Below are 26242 nucleotides of genomic sequence, written 5' to 3'. Positions count from 1 at the left end.
TGTTTACCTTACCTTGAAGATGCAGCTTGACATGAATAAAATCTTGGATTTTTGTTTTCAGTGACTAGTTTTTGTTGAGGCTACGTGAGCAGTAGCATGGTGATCCAGCTGTACAAGATCCAGGGTAGGAGTCACACCAACCTGTCAGTATTCAGCTTGTCAAGATTTGACATGAAGTCTGTACAATTTTTCTGCTGCAAGTCTGTAGTTGGAGAAGCGTACTCATCTTCTACCACACCATTGTTTATACTTCTTTTTGCAGTGAGGTAGTTGAATTCATTGAGCTGCCTACTTACTGGCTCATCTAATACCATTTCCCTGCCTCAACCCCTCATCCATGGAGTTCTGCTATATATCTTTTCAGATTGCAGGAGCACACTGACATCCTGGTCTAATATTTTGCTGTAATGTAAAACTAAGATAAAGAACATCAAGCACTATGGTGATACATCTTTAAATTTATAGAGCATGAATAATTTAAGAAAGCTGGCTTACGCTATGAAAAGTTTTAAGTACTTAAAACGACTTCCCCCTTATTGATACATTTGAATAGAAGCAACAAGAAAAACTGCAGAGTTCATGTAGTTGAAATGAAATGTTAGATTCTAGACTCCTGGTTTGTTAGGTGTAGTCTTATTAAAAACCATGCTTTACTCTTCACTTAACTGCATGAAGAGTGGTAGCCAGGAAGGGAAGTTCAGGTTGAGGCTTTATTCTGAAGCCAGGGCCTCCCAGGATGAAGACATCACTCCTGCTTTCAAACAACACTGTCACAAAATGTGTAATTAAATCTTGTCAGCTGTGCTTTATTCTTTAGCAAAATAGCAACTTTTAGCAACTTCTTTAGCAACTGTCTTACAAAAATCTCAGAAGCTTTATTAGTTGGATATTTTTAAGTGCAGTCTCTCAAAAAGCTGGTTTCAAGCTTTACTTACAGAGTGGAGTTTTCACTCTTCCTTAGTGTTAATGTGAATTCCTGGGCCATATGCACCAATAAAATTCAGCAGTTCATGGTGACACTGCATGAGGTAACTATCTCTCTGTTGCAGGGAGTTTTCATCACTGAGGTCAAATGGAAATACAGGATTTGGTGGTACACAGAATGCGGACTTGCCTAAGCAAAGAAGAAACGAAGACTTAGACTAAGACTTTTGCCAGGACTTTGAAGGGGGAGAAAAAAGCTGACAGATTACTTAAAAATGGGTAACATTCTTGTCCCACTGCCAAATTTGTGTGTGAACAAGTGTAACTATGATGTTAGATAACAACAAAAAAAAAAGCCAGTTCTTGTCTTTTGTTTCCCCAGGGAGGGGAACTGTTTAGTTTAACCTGGACCATTGTTAGAGAAGCAATGCCTCAAATAAGCCAGCATAAACGAAGGAGGTTTGTTGCTGGCCTGTGGCCTAATTACACACCGCACTGAGAGACTCTGGGAAAGTCAACTGAAAGAGTTTTCTGATACCAGTCTTCAACAGTGGAAATTCTGGACTTTGATTTGAAACGAACTATTATCACAATCGATTGGTATAAAGTGTTTTCAAATTGACAAAATATGAAAACTATGTACCCAATACTAAAGACTGAGTTGCATTATTTACCATGTTTTAAAGTAAGAGATGATTCAAGTAACAAGATGGCAATCAGAGCATCTTCCTCTAGTACCTTCTTCCTTAAACTTAGTTTAGTATGAGCCTTAGACAGTGAAATCCTAAGAGATTAATACAAACATGTCAAAAATAAAGAATGCGGCATGTAAAGCCCCATTTCAAGCACTTCCGTAAATAGAAAAGTTAACACTGGAGTGTTGGGCGTTTTTTTATTCTGCCATACTTAGCTGTGCAAACTTCCCACAAATACTGTGCAGTTATACTTGTCACTGACAAAGTACATAGTAATATGCATGAGACTTGTGCTATGAAAGCAGTGGAACGTGGCATAATATCTCTTTGATATTATATATTTAAAAAAATATATTTTTTTTGCTTGCATAATATGAAGTGTGATAATTTAAATCCCATTTTTGTTTTTCTAGATAGATTTAATAGTGATAATTGTTTCTTCAATCACTTTTTTGCCTGGCAAAGTTCTTTTAAGGTTTTTTTCCCCCAACATCAATATATAAAATAAATGGTAAATAAGATTCTTTACACTTTTAACTTTCAAGAGTCTTGTCTAGATTTTCATTTAACAAGCTCTGTAGCAGGTTAGCACAATTTCTATTTGGAACATAGATGTGTTTACTGTGTAAAGTAGGACATACAGAATTTTTAGTGCAGATGCTGATAATGTTGATCCATGACTAGAATCTCTTCTCACTCTGCGACTTGCAAGATAGTAGCCCTGAATAAGGTTTTCTGCGCCTGAACTCAGTTCAACAGGAAGATTCTTAGCAAACAAAATAAACTAGAAAGAGGGTATACATTTTAAGTATTTAATTGGGAAATAAATTGTATTTTTCATACCTTTTAATATGCCAGTGGAATAGTAATATAATTTGGACAGTATATTCTATCAATAGTTTTTATAAAAACAGCTGTCACCATTCAGCTATGTGTAAGGATAGATCTCAGATACTAAATAGAATAACCTGCTAATTATACTTAGAGATATTGACAGTTTATTTAGAATGGAATATTAACTTTTACTACTGATTGTAAACTTGGAGATCTGTTCTCACATAAATGTTAATCTGGTATGATTTTCAGAAACAAGATAAAACTGAATTTATTATGTTGGCCCTTTCAAAGAACTGAAGCTAATTTTACAATCCTGTTAGTGCTAGTGGGAATATGGTGGGGGGAAAGGTAGAAAGTGAGTATTAACAGGTTTTAAAATAAGCAAACAGAATGTGAAGAGAACCTTCTGATTCCAGAAACAATACGATATTCCCAAGTATAATGCATTTCTAAATTACTGGATAGTATTGATTACCTCCTCATAATCCTGCATTCTGAACTGCTGTGAGACTTTGTACAGCATGGCTTCAGGATTAATGGCTTTTTTCAAGATGTGATGTACAAGAGGAGAAGACAGTTGACACGAAGGAAACTCATTATATATCAAAAGCCCAAAAACATCTAAAAGGTTAGATGGAATCAAACTTGTATCCTAAAGAAGAGACCCAAAAAAAGAAAATAACTTTATTTTGGTTACTATTTTCCTACTTTTGACTTGTAGGAACACTGGTTTTTTTTTCAATCTGACATGCTCAATATCCATAAATACTAATCCTGCAAGATTATCTAATTAATTACCTGTAATATACGCAGTAAATTTTTGTTTATATAGTAGTTGTCAAAAGCTATTCTGAATAAAACAATACCTACTTTTGGGAAAGCTAGCTCATTTTAGAAGATACTTGCTTTAAAGTCACTTAAATTGTGATGTTTTGGGAAATACTAAAATTTGACTGGTTTCATTATTTTGTAAGTTGAAATAACCATGAACACAGATGATTGATACAGCACAGTTACTGCCATAACAAGGCATGTGCTTTACCATCTGTCCAATTAAGAAGTTACTCCTTTGTATATGTTTCTTGGAGGAAGAATCCACATCTACGAAAGACCAAAAATTGGTCTGAACTGAAATAGTAACTTGATGGTCAGCCTCTTCTCCGTACTTCTTCCCAGGAATGAACACCGTTGTTGTTCTGCTCTCTATCACTAGGAAAGACAAAATATGGCTGTTAGTTACATAATTGATCTAGTTTAACTATAAATTCTAGTCACACGCACACTACTGAAACCAGTCATAATTATGTGTTTCACTCAATTGTCATGATCAATGGATCTCTGTAGCCTGTGTAGCAAATTAAGTTTATAGGACCTTGGCTTTTTGTCCCTTGTTTCTTACACAGACTCACTAAAAACAGTTTCTAGATTTTTGCAGCATTTGAGGGCCATGAGCTGGGGAAGAAACCTAGCCATAAATTTGCATGTTTGTTTCGTTCTGTCCCCTCATTTGTTAGTTGGTACGAGATTACCTGACTGTAGAAGTTCAAGTTTATCCTTTTTATATGAAGATAAGTCTCCTATGTAACAGATACCACCCTGAGCCAGCACAGCGCTGCAAGCTTGAATAGTAGCACTTCCAGATCCGTGTTTATCTTTGGACACTGAAGGAAAAATTTCACTAGAAGGTGGGTGTCGTATGCCACGAGGCAGAAGACATATGCTGTAATTCAGAAGCCTAGAAGATTAAATAATTCTGTCAGTACTTTATAATAGTATTTATATATAGTTAAGACTTAGAAATTACAACAAAAAACCTTAACATAAAATCGGTGTCAAAACTACCTGTTTAGAGTAACTGAATACAAAGGTAGAAGCCCAAGCCTTCAACAGCTGCCAACAGGACTATTTGTCGTGGATTTAACAAAGCAAATAATGGTTTGCAATAGAAGTAATTCCTAGGAAGTCAAAGAAGTCCCATAATTTAACCCCATATTGTTAACTCCTCTTCCTATTCTAGAGAAATTTTCCCAGTGATTTAAAAGGGTAGAGGATGAGTAATCCTGGCCATCTGGGAAGAAAGGAAAGGCTGGGAACTTGCAAGCTCTGCTTGCCTGGGTTACACTGCCCCCCCTGCCAATTCTTTTTGAGAAAGCAGGTACAGAATTTCTCATCCCCTGCACTATGTACCTTGGCACAAAGAGGTTGCAAATTGTCTAGTGCCACACTCAAAGGCAACTAATGAATTTAAGATGTCAGAGAACAATTTATCCTACTATTAATACTTGGGATAAAATTATTAATTAAAATTAGTAAATAGGCTATCATACCAACAGAAATATGATGTAGGAAATGCCTACTTTAAAAAGCTACTGACAATTAAATACTATGTATATATGCAAGATAGTACAAATGACAGTACTGACCAAGATTTACAGTGTGCAACTGTTTCAATATTTTGACATTTTGATTCTTAGAACAATCTGTGCTCCTATGATTTCTCTTTTGGAATCTTACTCTTAACTTGGGGGAAAAAAATCCTGAAGCCCACATTTTTTTCAAATTTGAACTAATTTCTACTGCTAAATTTGAAATAGTTAAAATACTTTTTTCCACAACAAAAAATATTAATTTGTTGAAGAACTCTCAGATGCAAATGGAATTCATGCCATTTTCGAAGATGTTTTTCAAAATGAAGCCCTGTTTTGAGTTGGGGAAGGAGAAAGAAATTTTGTTTAAATTAATGTAAATTTAAAGCTGGGCATATTATACTTCTCTGCAGTGTATATGAAATTATGTTAACACTTTATAGTTGTATAAAGGGGTAAATACATAAATACAGAAAAAACATTTTGTTAAAGGCAACAACAGCTGGATTTATGACCTATGAGTAAAGATGTATGAGACTTTTGACACCTTATCACTATAGTGTTTATGAAAAAAAGTGATAAACATGTAAATATCTATTTACACACTGCTTATTAACTGAAAATGCTGCCAGCTGGGAAGTGGTGATGAAAAGGCTTAAAGTGACACAGGATTTGAAAAGTAGAGCCCTTTGCTCTTACCATTGCCAGCTTCTGGGACAGCCTTTAGCTTTGATTTTCAAAGAATGTCTTGTTTGAGCTCTGCTAAGCAGTGCTAGTGTTAAAATCTTACTGATATTATGAGAGTGTTAAGGGGTTTTATTATTAGTGAAGGTCTGATCTAGATTTATCACTTGAAATAAATAAAAATGTCCCAGGGATAAAAATTGGGTATTTTTACAAAGTTGGAGCCTTGTATATCCTTTTAAAATGCAGTCTCTAGCTTTTCATGTAAGACCGATCTGATTATCTTTAAAAGTACTCACATTTTTAATTATAAATGTACATGAAAAGGAAGGAATTTCTTTACCTATCAATTACTAGCGTATCACTTGTCATGATCAACAGATCCAGATAATCCGCATTTTCTTTTTCACACGTCTGTACTAGACTCAGCAATATTGCGAGTTTAAGAGTATTGTAAGTGCCTGGTGGAACAACTTCAGAAGCAAAGATATTGGCAAGGATGGCAGTAAACCTCCAGCATGAACCTGAAGTCAGTGAGAGCAGATGCTTAAAATTGTCACTGACAAAAGAAGGACCTAGTGAAAAGAAAGTACAGGTTAACAAACACTTATTAATAAGAGACATGCAGATATACTAGAACAAATCACCATTCTAGTCTTGATACAAAATTTACAAAGAACAAATGTTTATGTATTAAGCACCAATTCAGAATGTAAACATCTGACACTTAGTTTTACTACTAAAAGGGTAGCAGACAGGATCTGCTAGAACTGATGGGAGTACGAAGGAGTAACAAACTGAAATACCAGGTTCATTTAAGGTGTGATTTCAAAGTACCTTGAAGTACCAACGGATAGAAGAAGTTGGAAAGAGAAGTTGAAGAACTGCAGCAAATAATTATGTCGTTTCCCAATGCATGGAAAGCAGGCAAAAGACAACATTTTCCAATTACAGTAAGCATACATTTCAGACTGTAAAAGGAAAGTCACAGAGTGGTTTCATAATCTGGACTTCCTAGATAACTGAAAACTACAAATTCTCCGGATTTTGTTCCAGAAGATTTTCCAACTTTTTTGGTCAAATTTTACTAGAACTTTCTTACCAATTGGCTTACAGAGCTGTACACTATTGACTTCTATACATGCTGTAGCTTGTAAGCCATTTTGTACACAAGCTGGAATTCCTATAATCTTGTAGTGGTTTCCTATTTTCATTTTATTGGCCAGTTCATCTAGAAATTGGGAAGGAAAAAAAAAGGGTGTGGGTGGACAACACTTGCAGATGTGTTAGGGCATAAAAAGTTTTAGAGACATGGTCAGAAAACTTTCTCACATTCTGAATGGTTCAATTTTATGATTTAAATGCAGAAAACAACTGGATGCCAGGCTCACATAATGGACTAGACTAAAATGAAGCATACAATTTAATTATTTAGTGCAACAGATAAGGAAGGCATACTGGGTGAGGAAAAGTAAATTCCTGATAAAGAAAATGGATAATGCATTTAGTTCTGTGTTGAAAAGAAAATGGACAGTTGTTTGCAGGTATGCATTCCTACTCTGAAACTTTTGGTGACAACATAACTGATGGTTACTGTCCTGTAAAGTGTCAGAGAAAAGAACAATAAAAAGGAGATCCAAATTAAACAGAGCTTTAAAGGACACACAAATAGCTTTGGGAACCTCTGTATTTCTGTGCATCTTTAAAAAAAATCTCACATTTATGTTTTGGAAATGTGAGTTAGGTCCAACCAAACATGAATGTCAGCTGTGAGACCCTGTCTAACCTCATTGATCACTGAAGCCAGTCAAAATTTAACGCAAGCATATCTCACAGCATCTCACCATAGACTGTGTTTTATAATTTTATTATTTTATAATATTATTAATTTTTTTCTATTTAGTTTTCCAGAAATGAACCATATAATTCCATAGACTTTTGGAATGGCAGCGTTTGGTTTTTTTAAAAAACCAGAATTAATAAAAGCATTTTGGTGAGTTGTGATTTTAGTTGGATATTCACATTAGAAATTATTTGATGTCTGCAGTGCAAGTAGTAGTAGCAGAAGCCAAAAAACCTGATAAAACGTGGAAAACAGCTAGACCGAGGAAGGATGTGAAAAATGCATTAAGTTAGTACAAAACAGTATGACCAAAGGAAGTAGAAAGGAGGAAAAATAAGCTAAGGTCAGAATGCAATACTACAGAGCTGGCCAGGGGATTTTATTTAAATGAAGGTATAAAAGTAAACACAACAGTTTTGCCACGTGCACTTTTCAGTCACCTGTGTACACTGTTTAGTTACTTAGCTAATTTGATGTACTTCCCCCCCCAACCCCCCAATTCTATTGAAGAACTGCAATAAAAATTATGACTTTCACAATTTTATCCAGAGAAATGAACCTATAAGGAAAATGCAAGGGATTATTATTCTAAAACATCTTGACGAAACTCCAAAATGCAGCTTACCTCTCAAGAAAACTGTAAATGTCTGAATCCTAAAATGTGATTTACCATTGGAATATCCTTTCAAAGCATTAAGAACTTTTGTATCAATCATTTCAACTATTTGTTTATCTTTCAAAATAAAGGCAAAGAAAAGGTTAGTTATCTTGAAAACAGTACAGCTGGGGGTGGGGGTGGGGCTTGTTCCACTTAACTGTTTTGTTTACTTATTGTGTAAGAGAAGTAGGAAAGTAACAGATAAAAAAAATAAAACTATATTGATCCTACCACCAAGTACTCTAAATTTCACGTCTTCCTGCAGTGCTGAAGAACACATACTACACACAAAATCATTCCTCACTGTGGCAGATTCTGTAGCTCCAGGCAGATGCACTCTTATGTACCTAAACCCTTTAAAAAATAAAACCAATTACTAAACATTTAAAATGAGGACGTGGTTTTCATTTTAAATTTCCCATTAAGAACAGAAGCGATTAAACTACCGACAATGAAATTCCACATTTAGTATGTGTTTCTTCGGATGAGCATACTTTTGACCACCAGGCTGTCACTAAAATGATCTGTATCGTTAATGATAAGCAGCCCACAAGATGGCAGAATTTCCGGCTGCAAAGCATTCCCAGGCAGAACAGCTTGGCCTGGCCTTTTGAGCAGCAGGGAGCAAGCCGGTGCCACTTCTGCCTGCCATGGGATACAGATAGTCGTTATCAAATACCTGCCCTCCTAACGACATCATTATGATTTATTCTGCAGTCTCCTAACTTTGGGATCTAGCATCTCATGTATAATTTTATGGTCTCTGTTACAGGAAGAAGCAAAAAACCCAGCCTTTGAAATACTTAAGGCCTAATCCTGCAATAATACAAGCAGTTCAGTAATACTACTCAAAGTAGTTCCGTAGAAGTCAGCTACTCTTTAAAGCAAACTCGTTCTATGCTAGAAGCTTTTGCCAGTTAATTAAGCATACAGTTTTGTGGTATTTTTATATAAACAGAACCACAGTTTCCAATAAACAAAGTATTCTACTACTTTAGCATTTTTTTCTTGCAGATAATTATTAAATTATATTGGCAACATATCTTTTCTCATATAAACCATCTTCAGCATTACGAAAATGAATTGCTGGCATAGCTATGCTCCCAAAACATTTAATAATGCTGAACAACCGCTGGCAAGGTCCCCGGCTTTCAATTGATAAAATCATGCTGTGCTCATTACAAAAATGTATGCATAATAAGACCGCATAGGAAAACGCTGTTTCATGCTAGGTTTTTAATCTGTTATCAAAATTATTTAAAAGCCTTTGAAATAGTACTGATGTCTTTTTTCCTTTTTTACTACCTTCAGAAAATGGACAGGTTTCCTCAGTACAAAGAAATCTTGCTCCTTGTGTATATTTTGTTACAGTTCCCATTGCAATTGCTATTCCTTCAGACATATAAAATCTTTGAGATGTGTAATCAAAAGGAAACGCAGAAAAACTCATAACATAACTTGGTAAAGATGGCAAATGTGTTGGCTTCAGCAGTATGCTAATCTAACAAGAGACACAATTACATTAATACTGTAAATTTTTATTTAAAACTGCTTTACTTACATGGACAAACACACAGTGTGATATATAGCTATTAGAAAAAAATACTGAAATGCCTGAAGTGTAAAAGAAATTAGGTTTCCTACTAATTATCTCAAAATTCTTGCAATATGGTTGGGTGAGACTTCCAGCTATTATTCATTACAAATAATAGTACAACCAAAAGGAAAACGAAAACTGAAAAGTTAATACAAAAATAATATATTAATACTTCATGCTTAAAAGATTTAAGATCTAAATGGAGGAAAATGATGCAGACTCACCTGAGCCTCCGTCTGCAGTTGTTCAATTAACGATAATGTCTTAATAGCTATGAAGCATACCTGTGATTAAAAAAAAAACCTTCATTTTAGAAAAGAAAATCTAGTTAAAATATAATGTATTTTTGTCTACTCTTGTTTATAAATACGTACTTACTGACTGAAATATCTGTGCAGCTTGTATGGGATTATGAAGAATGTAATTTCCAAGAGTTGCATCTAATTCAGCAATATCAGAAGGATTTATTGAAATAATGAAACGATAAACAGCATAACTTTGTTTTGAGTCTGTAGGAGCAAAAAGGATCTTAAATAAAAACAACAGAGATTTGTGTAACATTATGTATCAATTTAACAGACTATCTATTGAGTGAATAATACCATTGTATTTTCTGCAGTCGTGCACGAATTTCTGAAGGCCACCACTTCTGTCAAGGTAAACAAGGGCAACTTCCCTCATTTTCTGTATTTCATGATGCATCTTCCAAGAGCAGATCTTTGCATTCTCTATCAAAACACTGAAATAAACTGAGAAGAAATTATATTAGAACTGGCCATGCCACAGTAATAATAAAGGTATATATTAACAAAGCCATACAAAATTAAGAGCATCTCTTTTTCAAACTATGCAATTCTTTAAGGATATTTAATATTCAGTGGAAAATTCTTTCCAACAGCTGAAGCATACTACATTCCTGAAGTAATTCCTGAAGAATGTTCTAGTGTTACCTTTTCTCAGTGAATTATTCCACTGCCCAATTCCCTAACCCACGAAATTAAAGCTTGCATTTAACCTCCCCTATATATTTTACAGCTATAATCAGCTTATAAAAAGTAAAACTTAAGCATCTCTCTTATCTGAGAAGTCTTATAGCTATTAAAAAGCGTGAAACTTGGCAACACCTTTTCCCTTTTCAAAATCTGGCTTTCCTATGCTGATGTTACCTCCTTTAGCACTCACTTAAGGTGTTGATCTTGCAAACACTTATTTCCAGTCATGTACATCTCTGTACACAAAAGATCAGTGCTGATTCCCAAAGACAAAACTTTCACAACTACAATTTTAGTTTACAATCTGGGTTTGGAGGCTGACCATGCTCTTCTATGCTGTTCTATTTGTGTATTATCCACGTCTGCATTTTTTTAGAACGTAGAATCTCACACATGAAGCACTACTTTGCTGAATTTAGAGTGAGAATTACTAAGGCCAAAATACTGTCTTACAGATTCTGTTCTACGAAGCATCCTTTGTCCTCGCTGTAGATGACCAATACGAAACGCCACTTAAATCTTTAAAAACAGATTCAGCCACCTAGTAATACACAAGACACAGAATCATTGGGCTGATGAGGAAGATCTCCTGTAGGAGCTCACACAACTGGCTTCAGGAGAACAAACGGATCAACATCCTAGAGAGAGGAATCTGGGTAACAGTGCAACGCCAGCGTGGCAGCAGTGTACACTGTCCCCCGAGGACTGTATGCTGTGGGCCAGCACGTGTGGTTAGTGCCTCAAGCATCCAATTTTAAGCACAAGTTGAAAGAATTTCAAGTAGGGATTTTTTTCAGTTTCTTTAGGATTACTCCTACACAATTACTGCTCCATCCCTTGAAATCTTCAGCAAAAAAGAATTAACGAAAAACACACACATGCATGCAGATCCACCCGATCTCCCTGGACCGAGCATTCCCCAAGCTGGCAAGAAAAGGACACCAAATACGACCAGGCTATGGCCCAGGTCACTGTGCACTGACCACTGTCATCTCCTAAGCGTCAAGAAACAGCATGACCGGTTCCATTACCGGGGTGACCATGTCTCATCAGTGCCCCCACAGCCAACTAAAGGCCACACTCCAGGGTGTGACAGCACACTGCCCAACACAGCCCTCCTGGCTTCAAGCTCCCGCCATCAGCACCCCTTCCTCACAATCCCACCGGCGCTCTCTCCAAAATACTCTCCAGCCTTCCTATACCCCGTTCAGCGCTGCTGCGTCGGCAGCAACGGGTACTGAGGGCGACCAAGGCTGCCCGCACGGCAGCCGGGAGGGGGACCACGCCGCCTTCTCCTTACGAGGGCGCTGGTATGCCCGCCGGAGAAGGGAACGGCACCGTTTACGAGGCGGCAGCCAGCGGCTCCACAGCCGCAGGACGGGGCCACCGGCACCGCTCCCTCTCTCCCTCAGCCGGCACCCGCCGCCGGGGCGGCCGCGGAACCGCGCGCGGCGCAGGCGGGAAAGCAGCTGCCAGCCGCCCCGCGCTCAGCCTCCGGGCCGCCGCTGCCGGGGGCCGCCGCTGCCGGGGGCCGCCGCTGCCGGGGGCCGCCGCTGCCGGGGGCCGCCGCTGCCGGGGGCCGCCGCTGCCGGGGGCCGCCGCTGCCGGGGGCCGCCGCTGCCGGGGGCCGCCGCTGCCGGGGGCCGCCGCTGCCGGGGGCCGCCGCTGCCGGGGGCCGCCGCTGCCGGGGGCCGCCGCTGCCGGGGGCCGCCGCTGCCGGGGGCCGCCGCTGCCGGGGGCCGCCGCTGCCGGGGGCCGCCGCTGCCGGGGGCCGCCGCTGCCGGGGGCCGCCGCTGCCGGGGGGCCGCCGCTGCCGGGGGCCGCCGCTGCCGGGGGCCGCCGCTGCCGGGGGCCGCCGCTGCCGGGGGCCGCCGCTGCCGGGGGCCGCCGCTGCCGGGGGCCGCCGCTGCCGGGGGCCGCCGCTGCCGGGGGCCGCCGCTGCCGGGGGCCGCCGCTGCCGGGGGCCGCCGCTGCCGGGGGCCGCCGCTGCCGGGGGCCGCCGCTGCCGGGGGCCGCCGCTGCCGGGGGCCGCCGCTGCCGGTCCCCTCACGGGCTGCCTCACCAAGCGCCCCGCGGCCCCGGACAGGCAAACGCCACCCCCGCCCTGCGCACAGGCACCGCCGCCGGGGTCGTGGGCCCGCAGCGCGGCAGGTACTAAAGGACAGCCTATTTGTAAACCCGGTGTCTCTCGTTAGTAAGTACTGCCTAGTGAACTGGTGCCTACTCATGAGCGCTTTGTCAGCCTTCGATCAGGTCATTTCATTCAATGTCTTTATGAACAAAAACCACAGAGCATTTCTGAAGTAACAGACAAAAATAAGTTGTTATTTACAAGTTATATAATAAAACTACTACCGTGATAGGCCTTTATATGCTAACTGCAGTCTTTTTTTGCATTGTTTAAAAATATTTCCTTAAACAGAAATTGTTCAGTTATGTTTGTCCATACACATGTATGTTTGAGAAATACAACAGCTTTTCACATTTTAAAAATTATCAGCGTAATTTACACTTCCCCCCCCCCCCCCCCCCAATACCAAGTGAAGATTTAAAAATGGTGCAAACTGGAACACAAAGACAAGTAGCTATGAATGTTGACAAACTGTTGACAACCAGTCTGGAACATAACAGTGTTTCAAACTATAAATCCGTAAGAAAAACCTCTAGTATTTGGCATGATCCCCTCACCACCCACCCCAAAAGGTTAAAGCAAGAGAGCCTTTTAAAGTAACAGTGATTATTGCATATTATATCTTTGGAAAAGCAGAGTTTTAACCAAAAACATTTTTAATGCAGTTGAAATATAGATGTGTTTAGCTCAGGGAGGAAAGAAAAGCAGAACACATGATCAATAATGTTACCAAACTGATCCAGTTGATTTGTTCCATCCTTGCTTTGAGTAATCCCCCATACCGCACACAATACAGTTGAACAAACAGGTGCTGCAGCAAGTGCAAGAGCAACAATCCAGTTTCATATGACCAACTTGTCAGTCTGCAGAAGTCTTTTAAGAATCTTGGTCTTAATTTATATTAACCTCTCATTTAAGTGCTAACAGGTAAATTAATGTATATTTCAAACTGATATAACAGGGAAAACATTTACCTTTTTTAAACCAGGATATACAAAAGACAATTTGCATAGTTACAATTCAAGCACAAAGTCACTGTAAATAGTACAAAAGCATTTATAAATTTACTAAATTTGCTGCTGTTTGTGCCAGTTAAATCTTAGATAGGTATGAATGTAAACTTGAAGGGACTGAGGAGAACAGTCAGTGTTTTTGCTTAAAAATATGTAGAGAGCGCTTTTTAAAGATTTTAAAAAATATTTTCTGCAGCAGGAACAAACAGTTACATCCCAAAGAAAGCCATCCAAAATGCCCAAATTCCTCCTATACAGCAGAGACAGTTTGTTCATAGGTTTCAAACCTACATACAAAACTAGGCACTAGTTCTGGAATTACGCTGTTCTGGAATGTGTCCATAACCCTAAGACTTCAGTTCACTCCAAGACTTCCAACACATTGTTGGCTTCTAACTTCCTAGGAAAACATATCTTCAGAAGGTGGTGCGTAAGAAAATCCAACAAATGCATCATCCGCCTCTAGGACACTGGCATTAACAATGTTGTAATCTGAAGAAACACAAACTGAATATGGGACCATTTCTTCTGTGAACACTGCATCAAAATTCCCAATATCATCTGGTCCAACCTAGAAAACAGAAAGATCTATCAGTTGTATTAATACTGTGTTTTAAACTTGTGCTTGTCCTTTAGTTTTCAAATTTAACCCGAGCCTATTTATGTCATTCATTCTTACTTAAATACAGGAAATTTCAGGAAGCATCTCTGAAAACAGCTATTAAAGGCCTCCTTGTTTCTTTTAGGATGGAGTTACAAATCTTTATGATCTGATAAACCTTAGAAATATGAAGAAATATCTCTTTCTTAAATGACTGTTACGAAGATGCAGAAACTAATCCCCCCACTCCACCCCCAAACCCACAAAATCAAACAACCAAAAAAACCCCCAAACCAAAAAAACCCCACAGAAACCAAAACCCACCAACCTGCTTCCCCAACCCCAAACCACACCAAATTCTTTCTCCCTTTTCCATCAATAAAATTTTAAGCATTAAATTCTAGCAATGGTTCTGTTGTTATGAAAGATCAGCTTCCCAGTAACATGCCTAAAAAAATAAAGCATAGTAATATTTAGTCACAGAGAGAAGAGACAAGACAGCTAAGGCTTCTTCACCAAACAGAACGCAGACTCAACAAAAGGTGATCCTCGGATGTGACTTTAGGAAGGTCTTCCTCCCCACCACTCACCCCCACCCCAAGTTTTTGGACAAGCAGTCACAGGCTGACACAGTTTAAACTGATGGGAAGATCAAAATCTGCCACTAAAGCTTAATAACGACAAAAAAAAAAAGGCAAGCAGTCTTTTGCAAAGTCTTCAAGTGAAGAAGGCTATCTGTATTTTCTTCTTTGGTCTTCAGATCCCACAAAAACTGACAGTACTTTTGACAGAAATGAGCAGAAGAAAAGGTGATACATCAAACCAAGTTTTAAGTGAAAAAAAAGATAGTATCACTGCTGAAAAGCATGACTGCTCAAAAGGCCAGTCAGCACTGGGGGGGGGTTCCCATTCCTTATTCTGAAACAAGCACTCTTTGCAAATAGATGAGCCCTCAAAGGCAGAAATTTGGCAGGTATGAACTCAAACAGCACCTACCACATTAGGATTAAATGGTGGTGGAATCTTCTTCTGAAGGAGATCAGTCCAGCTGAGAGATTCAAAGAATGGGTGCTTTTGAATTTCAAGCTGCAGCAAGGAATAAAGATTTTAGGTATTTGAGAAATCCACTGTGTGCCTCATTGTAAATACTACTTCAGACCGCATGCACATAAGGAAGTCCTTCATCAGTTTATTCAGCTAACTTTGCAATAAAAGCTGTAGTTGTAAAAACAGCAATTAAAATTTGTTAGGCTGCCTCTACAAGATAGTTTCCTTTTAAGTTCACATTTTCTGCTTTTAAGCCTTAAAATCAGTGACTTTGAAGTCTACCACAGAATAAAAACGCTTTGTTAGTATCTCTGCTCCTGCCTTAAAATTTTGTTAATTTTTGTAAAGCAGATAGTCTAAGAATTGTCTACTTCAACATCTCTGCAATATGCCTACTAGTTACAAAGCAGCAAACAGTTGTGCTAAATGCTACCATCCTTTCATCTTGCTCCCCACTGTGAGAAAGTTCAATGTCAAGAGCCTAAATGCTCTGTTACCAGATCAACAGACTACCTAACAGTAAGACTGCAAACAGAATACTCTGAAGATCTCACAATTAATGGATGGAGAAGTCCTTCTAGATCATTCCTTATCATATCACACGGTTCCGAAGACATTTATACTTTCTCACATGACCTTGCAAACTGAGTTTTTGTTGTTACACTGGGAAAATATTTGCCATGATTTTAAGGCTAAAAAAAACCCAAACCACAGAGCTGCTGTTTGCATGATACTAGGCTTCCTCTTTATCTGAAGGCTGGCTTTCATGTAGTTACTTAAACTGGCATTACCAGAAAATAGTGTTTCCTTTTGACTATTTCCCAGTTTCACTATGAACAGTGAAACCTGCCTTAGTACATCTTAGTGGCTACTACACCAGGAATTGTGCGTTTCCTTTGCTGGCAGGTACAGCAGCAACCAAGCTAAAAATATTAAATCCCACAACAATTATCTCTCTTCTATCCTCAACACCTTCCAGGGATTGACCAAACTGGCATCTTTAATGAAGAAATAAGGAGGAGAAACACAGACAGAGATAACAGAACAATCTCTACCTCCAACTATTAAACCTGTGCCATGCACATAAAGTTGGTCATGTCCCTTTAAATGAAGTAGGGCTTGATAAATTAGGACGTTACATACAAAATCTTCCCTTGCTCCAAGTCTGCATTGCCGATCTTTCTCCAAAAGTTCTTCCAGAATAGACCAGGCTGTGAGACTAATTCCTGGGCGCAGTACTAGGGGTTTATGAAGAATATTCTCATACATCTCAGCAACATCACGGCAGTAAAAAGGAGGCTAAAAAAAGAATGTTATACATTAATTTGAAGCCACATGCAATATTGTTTCATGTGTATGATCAGTAAATGATTCTATAAGAAGTGCAAACTGCTAGCAGTGAAGAAGGCTACCTCTTCTTACGCACTGCTAACTTCTAATTCAGTTATCACCATTGCCAGATCTTTACACTTGATAGCATCTCTACCCACCTCCTCATCTCCTAACATGTTCTCACACTCCTAAGTAGTCATAGATGCCATCCAGCTTCAAAGCTGCCATTGAATTTACTTTAAAAGAACATGAGTGGAAAAAGATACCTATCTTCCCATGTAAGGTCCTATGGGAGGAGATAAAACTCAAGAAAACCAACAGAACAGATTGTTACTGGAGTAACTACACATGACTAGAACAAGCATAGTAAGGTGTTTTTTTTTTTTTTTTCCTAATGCTGCTTATCAAGAAATGGAAAAGCTAGGAGAAAACCTGGGAGACCTAAGCAGAAAAGTACTTTAATTTTATTTATTCCAGTATTTGGCAAAATTTTACTTATATGCTGGAGTTTTTTATCGGATATTATCGCTGTTGATTCATTTTACTCTCACATTCCCTCAAAGTGATGACTACTTGTCTTCATCACAGCAGATATCCAGCAGTTCACTGGAAAGTAAAATTTCAGACAGCAAGAGGCAATAAAAAATCCAAAAGAGAAAAAACAGGTGCTACATTAAGACAAACTGTTAATCCATTTAAGTGAAGTATTTCAGTATTTTGCAAAAGTTAGCATCTTTAACAACACTCCAGGGTTACTTCACATAAAGGGGGAGAGAGGAAGGAAGCAACCCCTGCCCCCCACATGTTAAGTACATACCAGCCCATAAAGCATTTCATAAAGAACTGCACCAAGGCACCACCAGTCTACTGTGTTGTCATAGGGCTGCTTTTTAATGACTTCTGGTGCAAGATACTAAAATAAAAAATAAACGAAAAAGTGTTTTAGAGCATTAGGCTAGCACGAATAAAACCTATGTTTTAGTCACATCACAGTAAACACTTTCAGGAAAAGCTGCTTCATAGCAATTGTAAGACTGCTAAGTATTTATCTTGTCCTTCAACAAACCTGGCAAATACTTCATCACCATGTGGTCATTTTCCAAGTAGGACAGCTCTTTTCCTAACTGAAACAATACTTCCCACACACTACTGTTTTGCCAAACTACTTTGCCACCTGCTATTGTGAAACTTGCTTTATATTTCAGATAGGTTGCTGCACTGTTACAGTGGCAACATCTCTCAGTAAGCTGGCTACTAGCCCTGCCCATTCTGCCACCCTAAGCCTGCATGCTCCCCACGTAGTACATAAAAATGAAAGAAGATATTAATTCTGCCTCAAATCTACAATTAGTGACAACTTGTGTAACATAGGAAGTTTCACTGCAAATCCCAATGAGGGCATGAGTTGTGAGTTACTAAAGATTCTTGTCAAATAGGTATCACTTGACTGACTTATGATAAACATCCAGTACCATCAAACATGGAATGACAGTGCTAAATGGTTTCCATCTGTCTTGCAAGAAATCTACTCAGCATGTCAGAGCTTATTAACCCTACAGCACTAGGACAGCTACTTCGTAACATGAGACTCTTCTTTGTGAATATGTAATATAAAGTTACTATGGCTGGATCATCATCATCTCGGTCCCCATCTGCAGCACACACAGTTTCTAGCCTCATAAAACAAGAGGATGCTCACTTTATCGTTCTTATCCAGATTCTGAAATTTAATTTACAAATAGATGATAGCATTGTCAGACAATGCAGACTGAAACTCAGTTTAACTAGATCAGTATTTCTCAAACTTTCTGTATGAGTGTCCTGTAACGCATTTGTCTATAGATAACCCTGCAAAAGCATGAAAAGAAGCTGAAGTATTTTGAACTCAACAACTTAAGCTTTTTCTAATCTTTCAAAACCTCCTTTGAGCTTTTTAGATGTTGGAACTCACCCAAGTCATTCAACTCTGTGTTTAGAAACACTGAGAAGATCATTATACTTTTAGCAGGATTATGAAAGATTTTAATTAAAGCTTGGATTAGAAAGACTAATACACAACTACCATGTTTAGTTCTGATATTTTTAAGAATGTGTACAAAGCAACAGCATTAGCGTTCTCTTACGTTGCAATTTATGCAAGTCCAAGGTAAGCATGAAGACTAAGCCTCTGAACATGAGGGAAAAAAGGTTCCCACAGATTTTCTCAAACAGATCCAGAGTTACCAGTGTTCTATATATTGCCTTTTGAACTTTCCAAAACATTCAACAAATATTGCTTCAGCTCACATCTACCACTCAGCTTTATGGATTCCTACTCTGATCATAACTACAAGTTGTCACATGTTGCCACCTGCCCACCCCCTCCTTTTTTTTTTTTTTTTTTTTAGTTCAAATGTTTCAGCTAAACACTCCTCACTCATCTTTCACTGCCTTCAAGGCCTTTTCTGTAATTTAAAGTATGTTTATCAAATTATCAAAGCCACTAATCCTGGCATTTCAGTGAATCCCTAGTATGTGTTCAAGATTTTCAGATTCCAAGTTTTCCAGCACAGTTTCTCAGTAAAAAGACAACAGTTCAATAAACTCAGTCAGCAAGTTCAAAGTTTCACATGCATGCAAAAGTTGCTTAAGACTCACAGATATTAAGTCCCTATAAACTTACTAAAAATCAGTGCCAGGATGTGGTAATATTTGCAATCTGCTGCAGCTGTTACACTAACTGTTCTGTGTCTAGCCAGTGGCTGGGAGACACAGGAGGAAACAATGTTTGAAGAGGATTGGAAGAAGGAAGGAAGAGATCAGTTATGGACATGTGGGTACTACGTAGGAGACACTGTGTATTAGTAAAAAGGACAAACCAGATCTGCAGGAAGCTTGTCTTTGGTTTGGTTTCATGGAAGAGCTTGTTAAAAGAATTGAGATCTCCAACAGTACAGAGTATTTGATCTTCCAGATACACAAATATTAATAGTAGTCAACAGTCATTAATTACTAGCCAAAAACCATAAAAGTTGTCAACATACTTCTGGTGTCCCACAGAAAGTTGCAGTGGTATCAGAACTTGCAATCCCTTCTTTACAAAGTCCAAAGTCTGTCAACACAACATGGCCCTGTTTAAGGAAGAGTAGTATTTTAAAAAACAGAACATGGTCAACATGTGGATACACCTAAGTATCAATTTTGTGAGAGAACGCAGAAAAGCAAAAATAATGTTGCATACTTACCAGTGAATCTAGGAGAATGTTTTCTGGTTTTAAATCCCTATTTAAAAAAAATACTGTATTAATTCAAAACAGTAGTCACTAACACAAGAGCTTCAGAGGCAAGGACTTTTATTCTTCAGCTGAAAGCTTCAAGTTTTGGTAAACTTGCTATGTTCAAGTTATTCATAAGATGATTACATGTAGTGGTTTTTAATACAATAATTTGTCCTATTTTGAACTTCTTCAGGACAAGGATACATTTCAGAAACTTACCTGTACACTATATTAATGGAGTGTAAGTAGCCCAGTGCACTAGCTATTTCAGCAGCATAAAATCTGGCTCTGTGCTCAGGAAAGGAACGTTCTCTTTGTAAGTGAAAGAACAGCTGTAAATATGCAAATAGTAAATAAGAACATTATGCACAAAAATCAGGTTAATAACATGCAATTTTAACAGTAAAAAGTAATTTTATTTAGCTGTCCATTTTTTTTAAAAAACAAAATCAAACAGAATTGTTTTTGCTGCATAACTTTGGCTACCTTTATTCCCTTTCTTCTCTTTTGTAGCTCAGAAATGGATAGGTAACTCAAAACACGTAAGGATATTCCCCTAAAACCAAGACTAGTTAAAAGGAACTAGAGTAAACTACTAAGCTGTGAACAGAAGTCGGAAAGATTAAATCATGCAAGACAGCTTCCTAACAGAATATAACCTGGTGTCAAGTAAGTAATCTTACATTTTTGTATATGCTTGTATTCAAAGTTTTGTACGTAAGTATTTATAGAATTGTATTTTGAAATCACCTACATGTAGATCAGTTTGGGAGATGTATATTCCAAGCTGATCCACAGAATCTCTCAACTACAGAGAGCTGTCTGGCTTCAAATAGTTTGAGCAGATACAGAACAGAAGTCTAGCCAAAGATGAAATCATAAACATACAGATTTAACTATCCTACCCATTCAAATCATAAAAATTTTAAGAAAACAGAAGTTTTCTGCCTACAAACTTCGGGAAAAAATAAAAAGCCAGAGCTTTCCAAGCACTTCATTGAAATCTGAAAGCTATTTTGAACCGTATTTTAGTTTGCCTGGAAGAATGCCAACCTAACTTGTGGCCAGGAATTCAGAGCAGAGCAAATCAGGAGCTTGCTGACGCAGTCTAAATATGACAGTACCCTAGACTTGCCCATGTTGTCCCAACTCTGACACTTAAAGGGGTCAAAGCACCAGCTCTAGGAGCATCAGAAATACTAGTAGGCCACATGAATATGACTAACAGATAACCCAGTTCCTATTTCATCCTGGTTTATTCAGCGTACTTTATACTTGTCTGTGTATATCCAGCTGCAGTGACGTAATAGGAAACTCTAAGATATGCCAAAACAAACTATTTAAATTCTACCCCTTCCCCTGCACTCTTTCAGCTACCAGAGTTTATCATCTACAACAGTATCCTGTCCCATCCTTCTTTCCTGACCTGCTTTAAGCACCTGAAATGTGTACGTTTTACACCAATAAATCACCAAATTGAAAACAAAGCAAGTGACAAGACACAGCTCTTCTTCAAGGCATGTATGTTGGATAGTTCTGTTCATATAGTAATTTTTCACTACACTGTTTTCTTCAGTCACAACTACTTTCCCAGATAGGTATTACTAGTCTACAAGACCCTTGATTTTCCACAAAACCTTTTGAAGGAATGGAAGCAGCATTTTGTACTCTTTTCACGTGTACTAGCTATGCAGCCAGTTTATACAGGAGTTTCTTGAGCACTTGTGGCAGTGCTGGGTACTTTGAAAAGCAACAGGTCCCTAGCTGAAGACAAACCGCTCTAGAACATCTTAAACATATACAGACTTTCTCCCTTCCTTTCACAAGTTTTTCCCCAAGTCACTTAATGGCTCTTCAGATTCAACAGCATTGCTTCAAGGAAAAAATTCCTGAGGATAAGGCTATTTGATAATAAGTAATTAAACCATGCAAACCTATGGAATAATGCAAAGGTTTCCAATAATATCAATGTAGTAAATTCAGTTGCCAGTTTCCTTCCTTATACTTTCAAAATACTAGCATCTCAGCTAATGCAGATACAAGAGAAAAAGACAGTTTTATATGGTGAAACATGTCAACATAAGATTAATTTGTAATAAAGGTAAATTTATGTAACTGTAAAATATACTATTTGTATCTGAGAACCATGAATAAAGTCGGGATTGAAGTCGTTGACAAGAAGAGGAACAGGGTCCATATAGCTATAGAAGGCTGCAGTAAAAAAGCACACAGTAACAGGATTTTCAAAGTTGAGAGAATGCTGACCACAGCCCATTATAAAGGATTATTTTGCCCCTCCTACCCAGAATTCACAGAAAAAAGAAACTCAAATCCAAACACAACCACCACATACCTCTCCTCCATTAACGAAATCCAAGACAAAGTAAAGCTTTTCTGTTGTTTGGAATGAGTAATGTAATCCAACCAAAAATGGATGTTTCACATTTTTCAAAAGCACATTACGTTCAGCCATAATATGTTTTTGCTGTAAGGAAGTAAAAGATCAATAAGTAAACAGGAATGATTTTGTAATTAAGGGGAAAAGGAAGGGAGATGGGTGAAGAAAGAATGTGTCTCTTTACCTCTTTCCTATTAAGAACAATTTTTTTCTGCAGCACTTTGACAGCATAGTATTTCCCATCCAGTTTTCGCTTTGCAAGAAGAACCTGTGAAATTCAAAACAAATGAAGAAGTGTGATTATTGCAGATCACATTCTGTTAGTAATAATTTCATAATTTCATCATAACTGGAAAGTATTCATGCTTTTTTTTTTCACAATACAGTTTCTTTGCTTCTAATACAGTCAATCAGCAACATAATCACTAACAGAGCAAGTTTACAGTTCAGTAGAAATCTGTCATGATAGTGGTATCATGAGACTGAATTATGGCATTTATTTTACATGACCTGCTGAATCTCTATCGAAATAAATTCCAGCTGTTTTTATTAAAGATAATTTAACAAAAAAGAATAACTTTAAAAATACCACTCCTCAAAAAAAAATTTCAAGAGGGATTCTCTGTTGCATCTTTGTAGAATATCAATGTTTAAGTCACTTTTCAATGGGCTGTTGCTCTCACTGCTCCATAGCATTAGGGGTTTGACAAAACAGTCCATGCCAACAAAGGAAAACACCATGATGCATACTGCAGCTGCTGCATAAGCACAGGGTACCTCCCTTCCTCTCTGGGGGAAACAGAGGATCCCTATTGCTCTTAACAAGAAAGGGAAACACTCCTTTTTGTCACTCCCAACAAGCAACTGAGGCAGCCAACTGCTGCAGGGCTATAAAGCAGCAGCAGCAACAGGGATCCAATACGACAGTTTATATGTCAATCTAGACTGACAGCACTTCCAAAACCTCTGACCAAGTCTGTAGCCAACAGTCACTATGCACAAGACACCAGCTAGCTTCCTTGCACCAGGGCAAGACACAGTAATAAGAAAGCTCACCTTGCCAAAGCTGCCTTTCCCAATAACTTTCAGGAAATCGAAGTCTGTTGGTTTAGCACTGAAATATATTTAAGAAGGAGACAGGTTATCTGGGTAGAAATTACAAGGTTTATAGCTGTAGTCTAGTGTAGCACTTGAGTTGTAATGTGAGAAGAACTGCCCGTTAGCACCCTCCTTTATTCTTCACTCCACCCAACACCTAGACATCTGTAGACTTTGCCTCGGAAATGATGACTCCTCTTCATTTTGCAATTCCATTTTCCTCCAGGGAAAGTATTCAAGGTGCATCATTTGAGTTTATTTTAAAAGTTTAAGGTTAAGATGTAGAGGAGGAGCAAGACTGTTCTTTTATTCTCCATATTCTATTTTCTTGTAATTTTTAAGTCTCCATTTCCCCATGACTTTTCTTGGAGTTTATTTCTCATTTCCAGAAGGCCAAATGGCTTCTCAAGCTTACATGGGGGAAGGAAGGAAGGAAGGACCAAATGTGTTATCTATTCTCTCTCTGGCTATCCCATCCTTCCCCTCCATCCATTCCTTTCTCATTTTAAGCTACGGCAAGAGGAAAGAGGCCCTAACACTTTCCTCTTCTGTGTGTGTACATATGAATTCACTCTCAGTTTTTCCACTTCCCACATCACCACTCCTTTCAGTTCTTCCCAGGATTCCCTTACTTCTTCCTGAATACAATTTGGAGATATTTTTGTCAGCAAACCATTAACCATGTTTAAAAATTCCAGAATAACAGTTACATCACCATAACACCTCTCCATTTATTGCCCCTGAAGGGAAGTGCTCTTAAATTTAATTTCTTACTGCAATCTATTAAGTATTTCCTCCTGTTAGCCCAGAACAAATCTGTGACAAAAGCAAAACCAAAATAGCAGTCATCTCCTAATCCTAGATGAAAAGCACAGATTCACACAGAATGGAGAACAGAAACTCTCAGAAGACACAAACAGAAAAGCAAGTTATGACTGCAGTAACTAAGTTTGTGGCTTTAACAAGCTAAGTTGCTCCTTTGTCATGCATTAAAACAAAATAGTTTTCAGAAACTGTTCACAATTACTAATGTTTGTGGAACCACTCCCAAGACAGAGGTCACCTTTGCTATAGCATTCTTAAGTAAAATGATAGCAGACTAACAAAATCTGAAGGTGAAAAGGAAAAAAGTTTTTTAAACGATTGTTAATATATATATATGTACACACACCCCCCAAAGAATTATTTCACACTATTAAAAATTACGTTCAGCCTTAACTTTTCAGGTTTTAAATTAATTTACAAAAATTAAAATAAAATTTGTGTATTAAATTAAATTACTTTTTAATTCAATTTAATTAAAACCTACTGAGGATTTCCAGATGGTCCCAAGTTGATATTCTGTGAGGTAGAGTTTAACTGTTGGGAGAGACAAAGAGGTTTATTTTTAATACCTTTTCTTAAAATTCTTTCTTATATATTCCAACCAACAGTAGAGTATTTTCAAATTAATAATTTCCTCAATCCATACCTTTATACTTGTTACATTAGATTTTTAAAGAGATCTAACATCCAGATTGGGAACTTTGCAAGTTGAAATATCTGGCCGCCATCACCTCGTCACAAATTATTTCTACACATCTAACATTCAAGGATGAAGGTATTAAAATAATTGTGTCCAGACACAGAGGACAAAATTAGGAACAAAAATTTAAGAGCCTTTGAACAAATAACTTGTTCCTCATCCAGAACGTAACCCTTTCTGTATTTGCTCTAGGAATGTATTTTCTACCTTTTAGTCTAAATTTTCCAAGATCTTACTAATAAAAAAACCCCACATTACTTACACAAAAGTAATTAATGAAAGACACTGTGCTTTTAAAAAAACAGAAGTGAACATTTTCCCCACCCCAAGAAAAACATTGCCAACATTTTCTAGTCTGACATTAAAGGTTAACTTAACTCAATTCCAGGAATGACATGAATACCAGTACACACCCAGACAGAATTTGTAAATTACAGGGAGAGGAGGAAGCCACTATAATTTAGGTAATTTTCACCCCCCTCTTTTTTTTTTTTATATATAAAAAAAAAAGTAGTATTTGTACTCTCATTGTTTTTTTTTAATTTATCAGGGAAGGATAAACTGCATTCAAACACAAGTTACCAGAGGACAGGCAAACAGGCATCACAAAACCAGAACTCCTAGAGAAGCAGAGAATGCCCTGCCAGCAGCGCTGGATGCTACTATTCACTAATAAGGGCCAATCACACAATGGTACTGGACAGTTCTAATAAATTTACTATATAGAAGATTTAGGTTTTTGAAGGTTTGGTTTTGTTCCTCATTTTTCAGCTTCATCATTTACAGTAACCATCAGAAGGTGAATTTTCTATCAAAAAGTATGGTCCAGACCACTATGCATTCACTCCCTTCCTCTTCTGGAATTTGTTGTGGCATAACACACTAGTTTTCCAAAGAAGATTTAGAAAATTCCATATTACTTAAAATACCTTTCAAAGTAGTAGGAAAGCAGTATTTTAAAGTAGAATTTTTCTGTATGCTTACAGTGCTGTTGAGAACTTAAAAAAAATTACAGCAAAGATTGGCACCTTTGGAAGTGAAACTTTCAGAAAACGTTAAATCTGCTGTGAATCTCACACAAAGCAAAATGACAATTCATAGCTTTAATGGGCTGAATAAGAAGGGAAATGCTACTATCATACCTGTATGCCAAGAAGTAAGCCATAGAGAAAGCTTTAATATGGCACTTCTACCTTCCTAGAAATACTCTTTTTTTCAAAAAGCACTATTTTCTGGAGGCTGTG

The 26242-nt window shown here is 38.0% G+C and overlaps 2 protein-coding genes across 5 annotated transcripts in view; both read right to left on the bottom strand.

Moving 5' to 3' along the window:
- Positions 1-253: 253 nt before the first annotated feature.
- MCMDC2 (minichromosome maintenance domain containing 2) lies at positions 254-12036 on the bottom strand. The gene is made up of 14 exons (XM_040586803.1): positions 10207-12036; positions 9983-10113; positions 9829-9888; positions 9313-9508; positions 8239-8361; positions 7975-8082; positions 6609-6737; positions 5850-6081; positions 3986-4191; positions 3499-3665; positions 2932-3108; positions 2261-2403; positions 1599-1708; positions 254-1114 (listed from the first exon to the last, which is right to left on the bottom strand). Exons 1-14 carry the CDS (start codon positions 10304-10306, stop codon positions 948-950), a joined length of 2049 nt encoding a protein of 682 aa, XP_040442737.1. The 5' UTR covers positions 10307-12036; the 3' UTR covers positions 254-947.
- Positions 12037-12900: 864 nt separating this feature from the next.
- The window catches only part of LOC121084278 (serine/threonine-protein kinase Sgk3), a 61459-nt gene continuing 48117 nt past the window's right edge, over positions 12901-26242 (bottom strand). For all 4 annotated transcript variants that reach the window (XM_040585594.1, XM_040585593.1, XM_040585595.1 and 1 more), the window contains 11 exons: positions 24783-24832; positions 23432-23489; positions 22560-22643; positions 22331-22462; positions 20197-20309; positions 19945-19981; positions 19744-19830; positions 17538-17633; positions 16532-16687; positions 15338-15427; positions 12901-14311 (listed from right to left, as the gene is read on the bottom strand). In XM_040585594.1, coding sequence (XP_040441528.1) covers positions 14141-14311; positions 15338-15427; positions 16532-16687; positions 17538-17633; positions 19744-19830; positions 19945-19981; positions 20197-20309; positions 22331-22462; positions 22560-22643; positions 23432-23489; positions 24783-24832 — 1074 coding nt within the window. In that variant the 3' untranslated portion in view covers positions 12901-14140. The remainder of the gene's footprint in view (positions 14312-15337; positions 15428-16531; positions 16688-17537; positions 17634-19743; positions 19831-19944; positions 19982-20196; positions 20310-22330; positions 22463-22559; positions 22644-23431; positions 23490-24782; positions 24833-26242) is intronic.

This window comes from Falco naumanni, chromosome 3 (genome assembly GCF_017639655.2).
Source record: "Falco naumanni isolate bFalNau1 chromosome 3, bFalNau1.pat, whole genome shotgun sequence".
Taxonomy (NCBI): Eukaryota; Metazoa; Chordata; class Aves; order Falconiformes; family Falconidae; genus Falco; species Falco naumanni.
This window is presented reverse-complemented; position numbering and strand designations above follow the sequence as displayed.